The sequence below is a fragment of the Gymnoscopelus braueri genome (assembly GCF_963280865.1).
Source record: "Gymnoscopelus braueri genome assembly, chromosome: 18".
Classification (NCBI taxonomy): domain Eukaryota; kingdom Metazoa; phylum Chordata; class Actinopteri; order Myctophiformes; family Myctophidae; genus Gymnoscopelus; species Gymnoscopelus braueri.
Window position 1 is genome coordinate 25,573,521 of NC_137618.1, and position 21,835 is coordinate 25,595,355.

General features: G+C 40.3%; 1 protein-coding gene across 4 annotated transcripts; it reads right to left on the reverse strand.

The window, feature by feature from the left end:
• Positions 1–8,251: 8,251 nt before the first annotated feature.
• shox (shox homeobox) lies at positions 8,252–18,919 on the reverse strand. Of its 4 annotated transcripts, none has more exons than XM_080412955.1 (6): positions 18,518–18,919; positions 16,392–16,600; positions 12,422–12,479; positions 12,076–12,164; positions 8,990–9,205; positions 8,252–8,601 (listed from the first exon to the last, which is right to left on the reverse strand). In XM_080412955.1, the coding sequence occupies exons 1-6, from the start codon at positions 18,771–18,773 to the stop codon at positions 8,512–8,514; spliced, it is 918 nt and encodes a 305-aa protein (XP_080269081.1). In that variant the 5' UTR covers positions 18,774–18,919; the 3' UTR covers positions 8,252–8,511. The 4 variants fall into 4 exon arrangements, with proteins under 4 accessions (XP_080269081.1, XP_080269079.1, XP_080269080.1 ...); XM_080412953.1 differs by having other exon boundaries at positions 12,076–12,185; XM_080412954.1 differs by having other exon boundaries at positions 12,410–12,479.
• Positions 18,920–21,835: the final 2,916 nt, after the last annotated feature.

The window sequence follows — 21,835 nt, forward strand, 5'->3', positions numbered from 1 at the left end:
TTCTTCTCAAATTCCCTCCCAGCCACCCTGCAGAGGAGAGGGGGGAGGAATCCTGTTTGCCCCCCCCGTGGCGCATGTCTATGGAGACCAGAAGCATGGGAGAGGTTCATTGTTTGATGTACACACGCACAGCGACGCAGTTTGATGTTATTATCTGTTCGCGAAGATCAGATGCATTGAGGGAAGGCGCGTAACACGAGCCGAAGGAGAGGAGAGGAATATAATTGAGATGAGATGAGAACAAGACGTAAAACATTAATTATGGACTATGGAAATCGACATATTTTATTAAGCTACCTTATTTCTATTAGTTATGTTAATAATGGTCATAGCCTGGGTCAATGTTGGCCCAATCATATTTAGAGAAACTACAAATTAAAAGAAATCTGAACTATGGAAGTGTTCTTTTTCGTTTTCCTGCTTTGTATGAAAATGGGTGTTTACTTATGTATATTGTGCAATGGCTTCTTTGCCAGTGGGTGGAGTATTTAAAGTATCAAATCATGTGGATCTCGAGATACACATGGGAATGGAGGGGCTCGAATGTGTATCTTGGACTGTGCTTCAACATGGATCTCTGACTTAATGTGGCCAGTCTGTGACATCCGTCAGCTATGACGTCAGTCTCGACATACGTATGCGTATGATCTATGACTCCAAATTTGGGCAAGGTAACCAGGTTTCAGCCTGATCCAAGTCCCATTGACTTCCACTCAATTCAAATGAAATAATTTATATAGTATAAAACAAATTAGTGGAGGTGATTCTGTGGCCTACTGGCAGTGTGCACAAGACATTTGGTCCTTATCGTTCCATGGAGTTTGTGAGATTAGCTCTGGACAGACAGACAGACAGACAGACAGACAGACAGACAGACAGACAGACCCTCTTCTAGATGGCGGTGCCACACCGCCACACCGCCACACCGCAACATGGTGCAAATAGTTTCCCAGATACCTCTACATTCCCTGACTTGGGAAATAATCAGGATGGGTTTGATGTCAAACTAAATGTGTTACTGAAGTACAACAGACCAAATGCTTGGGTTGAAAGGAAGAAATCATCCCCTTGACCTCTGCTCCACCTTGGTCCAGATTAGCATAAACCAATCCGGGTGACTGAGCATATATTAAGCAACTAATAGCCTATTATATAAATGTCGAAAGTTATTGCTACAGTAGATTTAGTGCAACATAGTTTAAAAAAATGTTTTTACCATGAGCAACTAATTTAGTAGAATCCTTTTTCTTTTTAATGCATGATAAATGTCATTAAAATGTCGCCGCAGACCACCTGCTTTTTAGCAGAGGCAGGAAAAAGCATGGGCTGGGATGCGGAATGTGAAATTGAGACTCTCTCTGGTCATCTGAACAAACTTGAGCACTGGAGCTAGCAGTCTTGGAATTTGCTCTGATGGTCTGTTGGGATGGTTGCTAATGCTTATGTTTACTGTTGACATCTGTTTTGATTTCTCCACTTAATCATATTTGCCTGCCCATTTAGCTTCAGTATTTGTAAACGTAAAATAACATCAACTATCTATTCTACAGTAGGCTGTCAAAGCGTTTAGCGTTTACTAGCCAACTGATGTTGACTAGTGTTGTATGGCCAGATGGAGTCTCAGGCTGTGGCACACGTATACAGTACAGTACAAACAGGCAGCCTGCACTGGAAGTAAGCTGCTGTTTTCTGGGGATTATTGATGGCATTAATATATGATTATTTTCTCTTTTTGTTTACATACTTGTTTGAAGTTGTGTAATTAAAATTAAAATAGCTTTGAAATATATTCCAGTAAAGGCTGACATTTGAATAAATGTTCTGAGTCAAGACTTCAGTGGAAGACATTTCAAATTGGATTATGACTTGTTATTGAAGCTAATTTGGTTTTGCACACTTTTCCTCAGTGTTTCACTGTAAAAGAAACTTGACACAATGCCTATTATGTCGTTGTTGATTTATCAACAAATGCTTAAAAATGTTAAGCAGCAACAATATACATTTACTGTTTGATGCATATAGAAAGCAAAGCATGCATTACTGCAGGGTCTAAATTCAGCCAATATTTATGTAACATAGTTTAGTGCTTTGAAGAAAATGGAAATAAGTGCTCTAGTGATGGACTTGTATTCAGATGACAGAAATGGCATCATAAAACAATTTGATTTAGTGTTATTTTTGTAGCTGCAACAGAAAATATCTCCAAAACAAGGGGATTATAACCATGTCCCTGAAGTCAATAAATAAAATGAAGAAGTTCTTTCAACATGATCTGTGAGATTGTTTAAGTCAGTGAATGTTTCATTAGTTGTTCATAGAACAAATGAAGTCAGTACTGTATATTGTTTAAAGTTTACACTCAAGAGTGAACATTAAAGGTGCCCCGCTGGCCTAGCGGTCCAGGCGCATGCCACTAATAGGCTGACACTGACAGCGATGCAGTCTGACAGCGTGTCGCGGGTTCGAATCGGATCACAACGACCTATGCTGCGTGTGACACTCCCCGTCTCTCTCTCCGTCTCTCTCTCCGTTTCCTCTCTATTTCCACTGTGTACTATCAATAATGGTAGAAAAGCTCCAAATGTATATATTAAAAAAAAAAGAGTGAAAATTAAAATTAATCGAATTATGTTAAATTCCAAGATTTACTGTGTATATATTGGATTAATTTCAAACTGTGTGATACACTCTTCCATCAGAGGGAGAAGGGCAGGAGAACACAGCAAAAGATCCAGTCAGAAATACTCTAAGCCCACTGGATGGAGCTGCAACGACACTCCGCAACCCAGAGGTCTCCTCTAACCGGAGCCAAACAGAACATTGCAGACCCAAAGAAAACATTCAAATCCAAACAGAACTCAAACTTGCCCGACAAGCATTAGATAACTGCACATCATTTATCATCCCTTTTTGCATTAGCCGTGTAATTACTGCTGTTATTGTTTAAGTCAAATATATCTAATCAATGTATATATGTATGCAATAAATAGTATGTGATGGAAGTGGATAAAAGGGAGCCAAGAATGTGAAGTATCATCTCTTAGCCAAGCAGTGATATCATAACACTATATCACTTTCTTGAAATCACATTTTATACTTGCCAGAACACATGGCTTGCGTATATAGTAACCTTGGCTAAAGGGAGTAGTCTAGTTTTAAGTTTCAATATTTATAGATGGGCCTGATAGCAGATAGTAATGGTCTCAAATAAATGGGACATTATATTGTGAGTGGACAATGAATTGATAATTTATTTGTAAAACTAACACAGTCGAAGCTGAATACTTTAACTGCAAATAAAAAAACAATGTGGTCAATGTGAGCTTATGCCCGTATCCCATTAAAATTGTATGCACTCCTAAAAATGTGTAAATACTTGATACCCTGTGTTCTTGCTGCAAAAAAATACAAAATGTTGATCTAGTCTTATAATGTTAGTTTTAATATACTTTTGCACTGTTGTTGACTCCAGCTACATTTATGAGCATTAGCCAACAAAGCAAACCAAAGTCTAACCCAAACAAACTGTGTTGAAAGGCGGCCTTTGATCTATGGTCGGCTATAGTGACTTCAGCACTTCAACTCGATTGTTTTCAGCTGAGGTTTCGCTGGGTGGCTTTGCTTCAAGCTAATACTGACACCACTGGAAGGGGATTTACTTGGTGTTACTTCACAACCAACTTATCCTAATATGAAACAAAAGGTCACTTTCAGTGTAGTAGAATGTACTGTGATGTGCTAAAGCAGTGGTCCTCAACTTCTTTGTGCCCAAGGCAGACCAATGGGCAAGTCAAAATCTCAAGGCACACCCGTATTCATACAGTAGCATGCATTGTGCTAAAAAAATATATATTACTGATATTCTAAAATATTCTCCAATAATTACATGCCCAAAAGAGAGAGAACGTAGTTAAAATATTTATATATTTTAGGCTATAGAATTTGCCTCTATATTGGGAAATGAGTGCACACAAAGTACTGATATCGTAAATTAAATTCAAAGAAATGTCATAACTTTTTGTGCAGTAGATTGCAATAATAATGTGTAGTTGACACAAAATCCTAAGCACATCTGGATTTGTCTCAGGGCACACCACTGTGCCTCGGCACACCGTTTGGGAACCTACTAGTCAGTCTTTACAGACCCAGCAACATGGTGACAAGATAATAAATCCTTTATACTCTGTAGTATGGTGTTGTCGAAATAACAAATTTTCAGCAATGACAATATCATGCAAGCGCAGATATTCACTGTCTTCTCTGACCTAACTTAGGTCTTATTTTTTTCACACTGTGTAATGCATTCCTGAGCTTTACAATGGGTCTACAACAGCGCACATTCCCTCTGATCATAGTTGTGTGTGACATTTAAATAGGATTATGAGAATGAAATGTGATGAAAAAAAAAAATAATGTTCACGTGACCCCAGAGCACTTGACTAATAGGCCTGGTGCGGTGTAGCACTGCGGCTGAAACTTATGTGATTCTGTAACGTTCATCTTTCTTTTCGGACCATTTGTGTTCGCATAGACGCTCAACAAAGCCGGATGCACCACAGTGGATTCGAACCCCCAGACTACGAAACGTTCATCTTTCAATGTTGTATTTGCACGATACAGCTTTCTACTATTTAGTGTATGTGATATCAAAATGTTTATTCAAATGTGGGAGAATCATAGCACATTCACCACAGGAGAGAAATTATATTGAAGTAAAACTAACTGAGTAAAACGGGGACATTAGTTTTGTATCCAATGTTGCTTCTGAAAACAACACAATCATACAGTAGGCTACTATATACATAAGAAAATGAATGCAAATGCTCATTAACAATAAAATGATTCAAGGCTAGACATATTGTACACTAAATACTTTACACAGCCACGTTTCACCCCACCACCACACACACTCACTCTGTTCTTATTATTATATTATTCAGTATTTGTTAGCCAACATAAATAGCTTTATGTGCTTGAACATGTTGACAAAGCAGCCATGGCTCATTGGAGGTTGATGGATGGCTGTGTGTGCCTAGCTAATTATTAGTACACATAAAAGGATGCTGTTATTTCCAGACCTGGCCCAGCGGGCCCCAGCCAAAAGGGTCATTGGGTAAATACGGAGCCATCAGTCTGCGACTATATCACTCAATCTTGATGTATGAGCACAGAGGTACAAATTAAACGTGCAACGACCTTCTAGGGGGTACTAGGCTCAACAGGACGCCATTTGAGCTAATTCCTGCATGGGGTTCAGACAATAGGGCACTATACCACATGCTGTAATTACTTTGTGTACACACATCTGGATTTAAGTTCCCAAAGGAAGCTAATACACTTGAAAAAGAGGCCTGCCATTATGAACGTGCAAAATTTAGTATGTGCGGGTAAAACAAGTGGACGGGGTGTGTAAGTATGTTTGCGTGTGTGTTGGGTGGGGGGTAGTTAATAATTTCAGATGCAGATGTATACACAGAAACATACGCTAGCTATTGACCTTCTTGTATCATCTGTTCAAAGTTAATCATTGCCATTGAAACAGGGAGAAAGATTGCTCCTTGGGAAGAAAAAAATTGTGAGCTCAAAGAGGATTAGATGTCCTATATATCCCTCAAATCTCTTGCTTGCCTACTATTTTCCTACTTTCCTTTAGGCTTCCCAACTCCGGTTACAGCCATCTTGCTGCTATTTGACAAAGTTACAGTCCCACTTTCCATACCAATGCTATCTCTGTCATTTTAACTAACAGAGAGAGAGAGTTAGAGTTTGAGAGAGACAGACATAGAGGCAGAGAGGGGGGGCAAAGAGAAAGAGAGGGGGAGACAGAGAGAGAGAGAGAGACAGATATAGAGAGAGGGAGGCACAGAGAGGAAGAGGGAGAGAGAGAGAGAGAGTGAGTAGATAATGTTGGGCTCCAGATTTGGGGCCAGTGCAGAAGAGCGGGTGCATCTGGATTTCATAGCAGCTCAATTTTCTCTGTTGGTGTGCGGCTCAGATTGGATGTGATGAGCTGGGCGAACTGACATGGAGTCTGTGAGAATGTCAGACCTAGACCTATATTGATATTGATTCACAGGTTCACTGTGAGACAGCTGCTGTGCATCAGAAACAACATGGCATGGTACACATGAAGCGCACAAATGTGCATCAGGTCATAACAGTGTGTATACCCGGGACATGAAGGCCGTGACTCTAGCCTTCGTAGTTCGTACTGGCCACATTGTCTTGTAAATGTTGCTAGTGCTCATATTCCACTATCAATTACAATTTGTGATTTTAGAATTTTGCTTTTGCGTTGTTTTGTTTAGTTAGAGTATAGACAAGAGAGGCTTTGCAAGATTCTGGTTATTCCATGGGTCACTGTGCAGCCTTTGTCCATAACAATAAATGTTTTGTGATACAAAAGCTCTAAAAAATATATTTTAAAACTCAAGTACAAATATTTATAACTTTATTGATAGTTTACTTGTACAAGATGTACATTCATATTTAGTGAATCAAAAGGGAAAAACATAAACTGTATGATGATTCATGTTTAGGCATGCTTGCATATGAAATGCTAATAATTGGTGATGGGTATTGGGTACAACAAATTCCATGGAGTATTGTTAAATTCAACCATCCCTGAAATGTTTGTAAACTCGGACACGCTACATTTTAGGCAAACAAAGCACTACAGCCACACCTCCCAATTCAAATTTCACACTTAAAAAAAGAAAAAGAAACAAAGAAACAAACATACAAAAATAAATGCAAAGCCATGTAAAAAATGTACACTTGTAGTTCAACTATTTAATCTTTCATAAACTTTGAGACAAAATAATAAATTAAAAACACCCATATGTTTAATTTAAAATGGAGAGACATAGATAAACAATTCTAGATGGAGGTCTCGTAACAGAGAAAAAGATTGGTTGTACATTGTTAGAGGTAGACCTCGCTAGGATCTACGTGTATGAGATCGCTCTGACCGCAGCGTTTTAACAGTTCCCCAAAAATAACCGTAGTATGGAAATAACAATTTTAAAACATTCCAAATGTTTTCAATAATTTTAACTCTATGGATTATTTGGCAAACATACCATGAAATGGCATATGTAACAAGAGTTAACAGCTTTGTTTGGTTTACAACACGGATTTGTTGATTTTTGCAATGAACATTTGCAAAGATCTTACATGGATTTTCACATTATGTTTAGTTTTTTTTCCACAGATGTTAATCAAGTTAATTTGGGGGTATTTTTTTGTTTGTTCCTTTTTTCTTTTATTTTTTATCCCAAAAATGTGCTTGTGTCTACCTCAACAAGTTATAATTATACCGGATGTATATAAAACTGTTGTGAATACATAAGAGTTCATTTGGGATATGGCACATGGTTGTGGATGTGTTTATTCAACTTAACATAATATACACTGCCTTAGAAAAACTGGTGTGTTTGGCAAAGTAATTCAACACTCCAACGATATCAGTGCTTAAAAAAAAGACTGAAAATCATTGGGTCTCTATCATTGAGGATTAACTGCTAGCTGTTTTACTTTTTTCTTCCTATTTACAGTATTGCACTTAAACTGCACACCATTGCATTTCAGTTTAACTGATGCTTTCTTCATATTTTCAGAATTACAAAACAAAACAAAATAAATGCAGTTATACCCTTTATCCTTGATATTGTCCTTTTTTGATAACATGATGATATCAAATCCCCCACCCCTCCCCTCATTTAGTAAAGTAGTCTGCTTGTAGTGCCATTTGTAAACACCCACATACAAGACCTGAAGTGCAAAGGCTATCTTCACTTCTTTACCCAGGATACAGCACAATAAACAGAAATAAATCAGGAAAGAGAGAGAGAGCGCAATGTGAGGACTCGGAGAATGCAAAATGTAGTCTTTCTGACACATGCCCGACGACACAGAATAACATGTCTCTTCCCTCCTCGGAAAAAAAGAAGAAAGGATTTGTTGCTTTTGTTATAACACAAGTCCATAGCATACGGACATCAAACCCTAATGGAGGCCAGTGACTTTTCACTTTATGGATGAGGAAGGGTATAGTTGGCATGTTTGCATGGCAGTGTTAAAAAACAGTTGTTGAGCATAAAGATATGGGACAGAGGCCAGCCCCATAAAGGTCTGTTAACCTCCATTGGTACTCATGCACTTGGCAGCAGCAGGGAACACAGTGGTTGGAGAGACAAATATGGCCTTTTTCTGCTATTTTCTTTATTTTCTCTTTTTTTGGGGGGTGGTGGGGGTGGGGGGGGCATGTGGAGGGAGGCGGTGGTGGTGGGGATGGGGTCATAAAAGTGAGAGCCAGTCCAATGTCTCGAAGGTATGTGGTTCTGTATCCCCCCATCGCCCTCAGCTCATGCTCAAGCCACTGCAAATGTCAACATGGCGGGCCACGGCATCAGTGGAGCTCTAGTTTTGACCCTGCTGCTGCCCTGCTGCCTGCCACTTTGCTTTGTAAGAACGCCTTCCCCCGTCTGAACAGCCGGCCCGGCCCGGCCCTCAGACAGACATCCACATGTGTTTGTACGGTCCTGGGGTTGTGATCTGTGCCTGGAGTGGACTGAGCCATTGGCCCCGTAGAAGTCCTGCCTGTTGGGCGAAAAGTAAAAGGTGATTTCATTGGTATTTAATTACCGTTCTCTAAAAGTGGTTTGTTTTGGCAGCTGGTTTTGTGACAATTTTCTCGCTCCCTCCTTCTTTCTTTCATTTTTTCTCTTTTCTTTCTTCCTTCCTCCACTGTTTCTCCCCCTTTACTCTCTCACACACATTCTCTCTCTCCCCCCTCTCTCTCTGTGTCTGTGTTTCTCCCTTTCATTCTCGCTCAGTGTTTTTTTTTTTTGTTTAGTTTAGTTTTAGCTGTGAGTGTCAAGGCCCTTTCACAGGCTCAGTCTCTTGTGAGAGGCGATTATGGGCATCAGGCGAGCGGAGGGGCAGCCCGGTGGGGTCAGAGTCCCAGAGCCTCGGTATGTTTCCTTGCCTTGAGTCGCAGGTCGGCGATGCTCGAGTTCTTGCTGTTGCTCTTGGCAGCCGCTGCCACCGCCGCCGCCGCATGCGAGGCCGAGTCGGCCAGCGACGCGATTGGTAGTCCGAAGGGAGGGGGCGGGAACATCAGGTAGGGGGCGTGAGCAGCCAGGTGAGGGTGCAGGTGGGGGTGGGAGTGAGCCACGCCCTCTAACTGGAGCTGAGCTTGGACCTGTGGGACAGCCAGAACACAAAGCCAAGGTTTAGTCATTCCCACCAGTCCCCTCAGGCCATGTGTGTGTGAAGAGAGTCAAAGGATTTAGGTTTCACAGTCTGACACTATTAAATTTCCCCGTCAAAATTTTACCCCCTCAGAGCCGTTGCTTACAGTGTGTTTTCTAAGAAAATAGTTAAGGGCTGCGCCCTGAGCTTTAGCCCCTTTTTCATGTCAGCTATTCTAAAAGTTAATGAATCATACATTGGTCTCAGACACCATATCCAATTTAATAGTCGAGAATCAAAGTCTTTCTAGGATCCAGCACAGATTTGTTTAATCCACAGTGAGAACTCCATTATACCCTTGGAAATATGCACTGCCTCTAATAATGTATTCAATTGCATAAATAAACAACTTTGCACTAAAAAGATATTCACATTATTTGGAGTTATAAATATTTATCCAGACATATTCCTAAGCATAGGGAAGAAGAAGTCATAAGGAGCATAGAATATCAGTTTCACATTCTTGGCATTTATTTTATGAGAAGTAGGTGAAAATTAGGCATCCTCTTACTTCATAGAGGGAACTGAGCTGCCTCATGCCATTTCTCATGTGTTTCAAACACCGCAGGAAGCAATAGGAAAACTACACTGTTTCGTGATTTCTCATCCAACCCAAATAACATTTCATTTCATGCAAAGTAGGCTATAGTCAGTTTTAACTTGGCTAGCCATTTCGACCAATTTTTCACTTAACGTGATTTCAAAATGCTTTAAAACACTGAAAATGACTAAAATTAAGTTGTTTAAGGGAAAATTAATATAAACCACAAAATGTGCCTTTCATGAGGCACGCTACTCATATTTGCTCAGCATAGCAATAACACGAGTCCCAAACACAAACTGCTGCACACAGGGAGCCCCTCCGCATATTTGATTTGCCTGCAGGTTTCAAACTGAAATAGCAACTTAAATTCTACAGATCTACGGATGCACATTCTTCATAATGTCTAAATAAAACACAGAATGACTCGCCAAAAACGATCGACTCTCTCATGAAACCTAATTTGTAAAGCAATTCTGCCTGGAGCTGTTCCATCTCTGAAATTGGAAGGGACATGACAGAAACTGATCAGTCCCCAACAGGTGGTGAACATTTGCCTGTGTGTGTGTGTGTGTGTGTGTGTGTGTGTGTGTGTGTGTGTGTGTGTGTGTGTGTGTGTGTGTGTGTGTGTGTGTGTGTGTGTGTGTGTGTGTGTGTGTGTGTGTGTGTGTGTGTGTGTGTGTGTGTGTGTGTGCACATGCGTGTCAATGTGCGTGTGAGCGTGTGCGTGTGCGTGTGCGGCCCTGGTGTGCGCGGGCACATTGCACAACGTGTGTCCAGGCAAGTGCGTACTTGTGTAACTGTCTGTGGACCATGCATGCATTCGTACATATTTGTCCCACACATGGCCTAACCTATCTTTGTGTGTCTTGACTGGCCTTTTCCATTCCTCGGGTGCATTGTGATATCTTTGGTGTGAAGTGTCAGTGCGGCCTACAGTACGTGCGCTGCCACGGTGCTTGTCTCAGCCTCGTATAGTTGAACCTCTCTCTCAGTATGCAGGCCTCGTGCCTCCACCCCTGCCAGCGCAGCTCAACGCCAATATCCATCAGAACCCCCTCCATTCCCTCCTTTCATCATCTCTTTTATGTGCTCGCGCCTGCCGCTTAATTAGGCCGGGGCTTTTTCACAGGGGTGAGGCAGACAACGCAAGAACCCAGGATGCAAAAGACACACCGAGATATCCTGAGTGTACATTTAACTTTGAGACTGTAAAGATGGAGCCGTAACACTCACTTCTTCTTTTCTTTTTTTTTACTGTGCAGTTATAGCAGCAGATCATATGTCTGTCCACCTCTCCTCTCCCTTCACACCACACTTGCTCCCCTACCGACCCCCTCAACACAACCAGGAGGTGAAAAAGTGAGCTAAGGTTGAGTTCTTCCTTTCAACCATCTCATATACACACATGTAGCGTACGTACAGAGTCTAACATGATTTATTACATCTGATAGCTAACTTTTCCCCCCAATCAATTATATTTATATAGTGCCAAATCCCAACAAGTTGTCTTAAGAAGACACTTTACAAGGCTATAGACTTACAGAGTATGGTCTTGGCCTGCTCTATTATGTAAGACTAGCTAAACTAAGACTGATTAGATTTTTATAATTAAAGCAGGCCCTTATGTATTTCCAGTTTCCACCATTCACATTCTCACATACACACACACACACACACACACACACACACACACACACACTCACGTGCACCCAAATGAGCACACACACACACACACACACACACACACACACACACACACTCACACGCATGCACACACACACACAGCCATGCACCACGCGCACATACACACACACACGCACACACACACACGCACACACACACGCACACACACACATGCGCACATGCACACACGCGCACACACGCGCACACACACACACACACACACACACACACACACACACACACACACACACACACACACACACACACACACACACACACACACCAATTCATTCTCAAAACAGAAGTTTCATCTGCCTTTTTTTCCCTCGATTTCTGAGTGATCACCTCCCTACAGTACTCTCCAAAATGCTGAGCAGTCATATTTTTGCTAAGAAAGCGAAACACTGCCTACATTGATACTGTTCAATTATAGGCTTACGCAGTTAACAGATTTGTGTCTGAACAGCCACATACATTATGTGGTTTCAAGTTATTCTCAAAACGGCCATTCTCAAAATGGTTCACCAATTACAGATAACACTTCTTGGAGCCTTGTTAACTCCCATTTATTTGGATATGAGAATGTGGCCTACCTGTTGGAAGGGCATCCGTAGGGCTCCCATATTGACATAGGGAGCTACTCTGCACGCGTCAAGGTGACTGGCAGTGCCCAGAATAACACCTGCAGAGAAGGGAGAGATGTCTGTCAGACAGCCAGACAGTTGTTGTAGCGTGAGATCAGGAGGCAGCAGGTCACAGATTTCCACTTGCAGTTAAAATGCTACCAAGAATTTTTGCTAACACATAAAACTAGAGACACTCCATTGTACAAAAAAAATGTGTAAATTCAAATGCAGCACACCACAAGAATACATAAAAAGTATAATAAGTGAAAAGGCCTTTCAAAGAGTTGAACAAAATCCTTACATTGAAATTTACCTTTGTGCATCTGGTTTTCTTGTTTTCGACATTTTGCTCTTCTGTTTTGAAACCAAACCTGTAATTGAAATCATACATATAATCTATTAAGCCCAGAAACCCAATATACAAAATAATTTTAAAAAAAAACAATCTTTATTCATCATTCTTATTCTATATAGGCCTATATCTGATTAAAATAATAATATTAATATTTCAATTGATATTCAGCAGGCCTATGCTAATTTATAATATAGCTATAAAAAAAGACCAGTCTGCAACGCATAGCCTTTAGCTACAAAATTATTTCCAAGTTAATCAAATAGTTTAGGGGCGTCAAAAAGAAAGAAAAAAATCCATAGGCTATGGAGGTTGAAAATGCTCCATTAACCATCGACTAATTTGCTCACTATAGCTTGGAGCAGCGGCTGTAGGCTCTACACCTTATTGTTAATCATCATCAACATCATTTGCCTTCTTGAATCCCATTATCTTCTCTCCCCTCCGACCCTGTAATGATTATCATTTACAGTCGCAGAATTAGCGACTGTGCGGACCACTGCGGACCACAAAGGGCGAACACTAATTACTCAAGGTGCCGGAGCCATTTTAAGTTACAAGAACATCGTTTGAACATGTGTCGATGGGACAGCAATAATACGCGTGTCGATAAAGTAGGCAATACACTATTGACATGCTGCCATGTTGTAAGTGTGTAGCTCGCTGTTTATAGCACATTCATGATTTTTGTATACGACAAAATGATGGCAATAGTAGCCATATAGACTATTAATTATAATGATGTAGGCCATTATAATATGTATTGGGCCTAACGATTTATTGTTATTATATTCTTTTTAAATTTATTATTATGCTAGCCTATAGCCTATTATTATTATTATTATAAATTACCATGGGTCGAAATATAGTCCTATTTTGTCAATTAACATGAATGTATATAATAGGCAGCGGTTTGTAATTCAATCTATCAGAACCAGCCCAATAACAGAGGCTGGTAGGAAAAAAGGGTGTTTATAAAAATCAGAGGCGTTTTTGTATTGACACAGAAAAAACTTTAGATACATTCTAGACTAATATCAGACAGCTCGGGATCAATTCCAATTACGTGCCAGTATGTTAAGCAAAGTGAACTATACACTGGTTCAGACAGTTATTTCTTCATTAAGGACCACTCAATGATGCGCTTCACAAATACCCTAATCTCATTTCCTTTTGATTTTTATTAGAGACAGTGAATAATGACATTTAATTTAGCTCTGCACCAGAAACCGAAAGATATTAGTCGTAATGGAATTACTGCCTGCTCCACCACCAAGCTCTCATAACTTTCAATTAGATTCCTGACAGCTGGGCTTCTGTTCACTGTGCACTGAATGCACCTTCGATCAGCAACATGCTATGAAATTCACTTTCAATAGATTTGGGGTTCACGGTTTTTTAAAAATAGCAGAGCTACAAGCTCATGAGCCTCATAGCGCCGGCACTAGGTGCAGCGCTATGAGCTTGTGTATCTGCTATTTTTGAATAGCCAAAGAAATTAAAATGTTAAATGGTTGCTTTCGAATGATTATTTTTTTACGAAAAAGAAAGGAGAAAAAAGAACTATAACTCACAAGCTCATGAGGCCTTGTGGGTTTGTAGATCGGCTATTTTCAAAATTTTTGTCTCTTTCTTATATCATTTGACAATTTGGCAAATGTTGAACCAGTTTTAAAGTAGTTTGTTGATTAATTTTGATGCAGTAATGGTCTTTTTCTTTCTTTACATTTTTTTTAGGTATTAAAAGGTCTTAAATTGTTATCTGGGGACCCCGCCCCCAAAATCATGTGGGGACCCCGCTGGGGGTCCCGACCCCCATGTTGAGAACCACTGATTTAAAGATATGTTAGATGGCGTGGATAATTGTAGTCAGCATATAGACATTTTTTGGGTTCCGCTGTAAAAGCGAGTGAATTGGCCATTTGGCCTAAATCAAAATGGTAGTCGCTCGTCTCCAAAGCGATGTAATGTCTCTTATTCGCCCCAAACAAAGATAGCTTAACAGCAGCGGAGTTGTTGCGATGGAATTGAGTTATTTCTAATCTGTTTTTATGGGAACAGTACATCAAGCCAATGGCAGATATTGCAAAGAAAATGAGCAGTGAAACGAGGTGAGTGACATAAAAAGCGTGTCCCCCGAAGCAGCCGTTCAATCTCTTCATTAATTTTAATGATGTGGTAAGATTTTCCAAGGCACATAACATAAGCAATTGGTGCAACCATTGAGGTAGGCCTACAGGCTCACCATTCGACGTAGGCTATAGCTTCACTGCCTGACTATTCAGTTGTTTGAAGATTGATTCGGAATTAAATCAGTAGACTGCAAGTCATGAAGCAAAATCAAGTTTTGCATTTGCACTAACCTTGCAAAAAAACCTTGGCCTACTAAATGAGATAAAGCTATTATTAAACTTTTAGCCTAAAAGTCCGTGGACTTTAGCTGTTTCCTCTTGGTTGTAAAAATATAAAAAAGTATTAAACCCATGCATCAAGAATCAAGAGGGGTTTGTTTGTCGTTCACTCAAACAGGTACAGCAGCGAAATGTTGCATGCATGGTTTAGTAGTGTAGTAGCCTACAGTAGGCTTATTATTACGCATTTTCCGTTTTGCAAATCTCAATATATGACTGTCACTGCTAACCAAATAATATATGTTTTAAGCCTACAAGTAGGCCCATTCCTCCTTATGGTTGGCCATAAGCCCGTCAATAAGAAACTAGAATAAATTAATTTAATTAGATTAGAAGCTGGAGTTGGAGCCTGTATTCCAAAACAACCATAAACTCCAACATCTATAGCCAAAATACAATAATATAATTGAAAATTTGGCCATGAAACATTAGCTATCGTAATTGCATAATATTTTCACCAAATGTTTTTATTTGAAAGGTTATAGCCTAACTAATATTTCAACATGGGCCAGTGAATGTTTGCTAACCTACACATTGCGCAAAATGGCCCCAATCAAGATTAATTTCTAACATTGTGTTCGTTCTATCTTATATTTCCCATGGACTGTCTGTCAAGCGTCAAGCAGGGCTGTTTGGGAATGAATCGAGACGCCGTCTCCGGTGTCTCCATAAACCTTTGTATATCCACTCATTTGTCACAGGACATTTCTGTTTCAAAAACCGTATAATTCCGTTTCGTCAGTGATGTTAATCTTTGATTTAGAGCTGTGGTTCTCAATGTGGGGTCCGGGGACCCAAGGGTCCTTGACGACGGGGTTCCAGGGGGTCCCCAGCCAAATGAGTTAAAATAGCACCAAAATCAGTTATACCACTATAGGCTACAACGGCTATTTGAAAAAAAATAGCCTATCTACAAGCTCACAAGGCCTCACATGACGATGCATTGTGAGCTTGTGGATTTGCAAATTTTCCCCAAAAAAACATTTTTAAACAAAAAACGAAAACAAAATAAACAATCTAATATTTTTTTTTAACGTTTTAACAACACAACAACACGTGTATATGGGGTCCCTGGCACAAAATCTTTTCAGATGGGGGTCCAGCAGCGGCCAAAAAACATAATACATTTCGGGGTTCGTTGACATGGGAAAAGTTTGCGCGCCATTGATTTAGAGCAGTGGTTCTCAACCTGTGGGTCGGGACCCCCAGGAGGGTCCCCACAGGATTTTTGGGGGCTCCCCGATGACAGTAAAGTGACAATTTTAATATCTCTGCATCAAAAGTAGTCACCAAAATACTATAAAACTGGTCAAACATTGGCCAAATTGTCAAATAATATAAGAAAGCGTCAAAATGTGTGCAAATAGCAGATCTGCAAGCTCACAACGCCTCGCAACGCAATATTTATCTGGGGGGTCCCCAGTTCAAATATGATTATTCTGGGGGGTCACGGCCTGAAAAGATTGAGATTGAACCCCTGATTTAGAGAGGCCACCATCATCATCCATCCCATTCCTTACCTGGACTCTGGCCTCCGACAAGCCCAGCCGCTGGCTGAGCTCCTCCCGCATGAACGCATCGGGGTAGTGGGTCTCGTCGAAGAGCCTCTCCAGCTCGTTGAGCTGCTCCAGGGTAAAGTTCGTCCTACTCCGCCGCTGTTTCAGTTTGCTCTGTGCGTCCTCGTCCTCCGATTTCACGTCCTCTTTTTTCTCCTTACACTCATATATCCCTGTTAAATGACCCGTATAATTAAACACAAATAAATACGTTTGTTGGACATCTTATCGCACACACTCCTGGAGCTGTCACTCACGAACACCTCACACACACGTCTCTCTCTCCCTCCCTCTCTCTCCCTCTCTCTCCCCCTCTCTCTCTCACACACACACACACACACACACACACACACACACACACACACACACACACACACACACACACACACACACACACACACACACACACACACACACACACACACACACACACACACACACACACACACACACACACACACACACACACACACACACACACACACACACACACAATTGCAGCCAGCCTACAAGCGGGTAGTAGGCCGATGGGTTGACTATGACAGCAATACAAGTTTGCAAGTTTTGCAGTCCCATATGTAAAGTAGCCCAGAATGCAATAAGCTAATACAAGTAGGCTACAACAACGGATTTAAAGACAGAGTATTAAGATAGATATCGAGATGAATTGAGTCAAATTAGTAGCATTTGTAAATAATGTCTTATAGGCTCTGTAACACGGCAAACCTTGTTATTTTCTTTTAATTAATACTTAAAATGTGTATAGCTTATTTCACACATACACGCTATAAGGGTCTATACAGATTTGTTTTATTATGATATATTAGCGTATAGGTGTTAATAATAGCAGGTTGTGTGTATGCCTATACCGTTTACCTGCTGTTTGCATCTTATTGCACATAATATACACAATATTTCCCAGTCTAAACTATTACACATCACTGCAACCTCGCTATAGAATAGGCCTATTTCCTTTGCTGGGAAAATCCTGTAGGCCTATTTTCTATTTCTATGCGTGAAGTACAGTATTGTTTTAAACACATTTTACACCTGTAAACCTGTGTGACAATAATAGGCCTACTGTACCTGATATATGCTACTGTATCTAAAGAAAGCTGACATATACTGTGCACCTGCTGTAAACTAAGGCTATAATAATTACACAGTAAGTCATGTCATATTACAAACAAACCTATTTACTGAACCCTATTCAAGTGAATGCTGAGTAGAAAATCGGCCTACTCGGATGCAATTAACAATTAGGCTATTTAACGTTAGCCTAACGGAGGAGTAATATTTTGAAAACTGCAACAAATTGCCAAATTCTTGTTATATAGTATTAATAATAACGTTTACAGGAATTAACTGCTGTTGTAAGACGATGTTTTCTACAAACATTGGGTCTGATGTGAGGCTGTATGTTTCAGCAAAATAGTTAAGACGATGGACAAGCTTTAGCCCACACTGAGCACTATATAAAGATAACTATAACTATATCGTTCACCATTGTATTTTTTTTTAAATAGTTGGTGTGATCCACTTGACTTAGAACACATTTTAAAACTATATTTGTTATTGTTATTGTTATAGTTATAGTGCTCAGTGTGAATGGCCCTTTAGACTGTAGCCTATAGGCTATAGGTTTACCTGCATGTAAGGAATAAAAGAAACACCTATCCGTTACAAATCTAAATGCGGTACGTATGTATAATATGCCTAAATAAAGTGAAAACATGTGCTCTTATACCAATGGTTCTCAAACTTTTAAATGTCAAGGTCTCCCCTTAACTCAGACAGTATACAAATGGAACCAAATGGACCCGTTACCATTTGTATACTGTCAGAGTTACAGAAGTGTATGGGTCAATTTAGAACCCCCAAAAAGGAACCCTGAGAATCCATGCAATCCACTTTGAGAACCACTGTGTCCTTATCTTATACGATCCAAACTAATACTTGCCACGGATTTTCGCTACGCAAAAAAAACTGTGAGATCGGTCGCTCCTCCACACATCAACACAACACTGCACACTTCATCAGACATTTTTTTCCCGGCACAAAATGGGGGATCGCGGCAACAAAAAACTTACCTTCTGACGCCCTCGAAACATTAAAGTCCTTGAGTTTGTCCTTTTCCGACATCTCGACGTGTTCCTTGAACAGATGCACCGGACAGTGGCCATTGCCCTCCGTTATGTCCTGCAGGCTGCCATCCGAGTTGCCCAGCTCCCTCGCCCGAGCCAAGCCACTCTCCAAAACTTCCCGGTACGTGATGCTCTCCTTGCTGCTCTCCTTGCTGGTCTTCTGATCGAAAGATTTCGACACGAACGCCGTAAGTTCTTCCATTGTGGCTTTTAGTGGTCCAGATTTAAACACGGGAATCCACCGTATATTAAGAAGTGTAGGCTACCTTTTGTATGTAACTACTGCTCTCGGTGCAGTTCGTATGGGTGCTAGCAGTAGATATAGAATGGGTGGAGAAGAGGTGAGATCACTACTCCTGCTGTTATGACTGTGTATTTGAGAGCACACTATTTATACACGACCACTCCAGCCCAGCCCCCACATCTCTGTGTCTTGAGCAATTATACTGGCGGCTCGACTTTTCACAATTCAACTTTCAGCAGCTTTTTTTCCCAGAAATCAATGATGTGACGGAGGCGGTTAATTGAATTATGGGTCATTAAAATGCCTAGGGGTGCCTGCCTTACTCCTGCGAGTATAAAGAAGTAGGCTATATTTAATTAATTCGGCGGTAATTTCATTTATATGTGATTATGAGATAGCCTACAAATGCGGAGTTTTTGTAGGAACTGCCCCCTCTTGTTGCTGTTTGTTGAGTTGACAAATATAATTGAAAATCAACACGAAAGAATTCCAACACATGTACCTATTAATAACTTATTGAGCCATTTTTTAAAAAGCCATATTTTAACCAAACATGTTTTGAATTAGAAATGATTGACGTCATATGCTGCAATGTAAATTGATGTTTGATTGACAATTAAATCGATTAATTAGTCTAAATCATATCAACTATTTTGAAACTTATTCATAAATTAGGCCTGGGTTCAGTTATTTTATGTTTAAAATTTCTATTTAGACTATAACGTTTTGGCCTGCCATTTTACCTAAATTATTGTTACTTTCAATTAGCCTATTCTGGCGCTAAATGGCGGATAATTTTATAAAATTTTATATAGCCTGATAATTGAAAAGGCCTAACGAATGTCTTAAAAATGTTTGCACGCATATTTGGAAAGGGGGGGGGGGGGGGTATATGTTGGTTGTACTTGTATCCCATATAAATTAGCCTACAATCCAACAAGTAGGCCTATTGGGCTATGGGCTACTACTTTGAAATTCTGATCCCTTTGGGCTATTTAGCTACTGAATCATATTAGGTTCCCAGTTACAGATACAAATCAATATAGGCTACCTATCTATCACCATTGAAGAAGACCAACAAAAAAAAACGTCCTTTATTTACAGGATTTTCATGGAAATGAGTGCAGCCCTAATGGCTTGACGTCCGTCAGTCCAGCCGCAGCGCACAGACAGACACAAAAGGCCGGGATTGGAGCGTCATCCCCAGGGTATATATGCAACCCTCAGCGCCCGACACAGTGTGAACCCCGTTCACAGCTCAGCTCTCTGATGCAGTGGTTCTCAACCCTTTTCAGGCCGTGACCCCCCAAAATAATCATATTTGAACTGGGGACCCCCCAAAATAATCATATTTGAACTGGGGACCCACCAAAATAATCATCATTTGAACTGGTGACCCCCCTCCACCATGAGAAAGCACTTGAGTTGAGGCACTACATTTTTGGTTCCACAGATAAATATTGTGAAAATAGCTGATCTACAAGCTCACGACGCCTGGCTTTGCTTGAGCTTGTAGATCCGCTATTTTCACAATATTTATCTGTGGAACCAAAAATTTAGTGTTTTCACAATTTTGTGCCTCTTTCTTATATTATTTGACAATTTGGCCAATGTTTGACCAGTTTGTTGATTACTTTTGATGCAGTAATGGTCTTTTCCCTTTCTTTCTTTTTGAGGTTTTAAAAAGGTCTTAAATTGTCACTTCACTGTCATCTGGGGACCCCCCCCCAAAAAAAAAAAAGAAATCCCCTGGGGGATCCCGACCCACAGGTTGAGAACCACTGCTCTAATGACGCGTTTTGATATCTCTCCATTTATCACTGAACCCGCGTCTGACGGGCGAGCTGAGCTGGGGTCTCTCCCCTCGTGCCTTTTGTTGTTAATGGACTGTAATCCTCTTTAAGACGCAGATCTGTGCTCCTAGTCGTGTGCCTCGATAATATGTATCACTCTGGAATAAACTGGCCTTTATAAGAGATCTACGTGTGTGGCCAGGAACGAAATAAATCTATATTTGCCCTGTCATAAAACATTATAATGTATACCTTTAACATTTTTGACACGCTCTTTTACGCATGGCCTGTTAAAGGACACATATCTATTGTCTTTATTTGTTGTGTAGCCTATTAGGCTATAACGTGCATTTTACAATGCAATGATATTGGATTTGTTGCACATCTGATCACAAATCCAATTGTTGTGCAACAGAGTTATGCTGGAAGTTAGGCTATATTCACTGAAGAAAACAATGATATATGTCTATTATGCTTTCACAATTTACAATACATTTAAGTAAATCGATAGACCTACATTATTATAGTGCTGTTTACAATTTTAATGAGATAGGCAAAAACATTGGCCTAATAGGTGTCCTGCAAGGCTGCAACACTAAAGATAATGACGAACGAACAGAATGCCCATTAAAGCCGCGTGGCAAAGGCAAACCACACCATGATAATTCATTCAGCCCTGCATTTAAACACACTTTTCTGCATGTCGTCGTCGGCGCGACATTATTAATTGTAGAACTTCAAAGCATCGCTGTGTTTTAACCCATCAAGACCTGAGGCTGATTCTAAAAAAAATGTCTAAATCGTAACAGTTTTTTTTTTTAAACATATGTTTCTACATCAGTGGTGCTCAAACGTTTTCCCGTCAAGGTCCCCCAGTCAGAAATATATGTAGGCTATTTGGCCGCCCCCCCCCCCATCTCAAAATATGTTGTTCCAGGGACCCCCCTTTAGAAGTAAATATTTGAGTAAAAAAATGTTAGCTTGAAAAAATATATAATATATATTCAAAGATTTGCACAGATTTTCAAGATTTTTCAAAAATAGCAGATCTACAAGCTCTAGTGCCGGTGTTATGAGCTTGTAGATCTGCTATTTCTGAACAGCCAAATAATGGTTAAAGTGGTTACACAGATCAGATGCTTTACCGGTTGTAGCCTAATGGGTTAAAAACGTAGGGAAATGATGATGATGTACACATGTGGTGCCCAATCAACAGCATTCTGGAGG

Coding starts and splice junctions, on each gene's coding strand:
- shox (XM_080412952.1), bottom strand. CDS start 18,773: ATGGAAGAACTTACGGCGTTCGTGTCGAAATCTTTCGATCAGAAGACC. Junction 16,601..18,517: donor TGTTTCGAGGGCGTCAGAAG/GTAAGTTTTTTG, acceptor GTCATTTAACAG/GGATATATGAGTGTAAGGAG. Junction 9,206..12,075: donor TACGGATGCCCTTCCAACAG/GTAGGCCACATT, acceptor GCTGTCCCACAG/GTCCAAGCTCAGCTCCAGTT.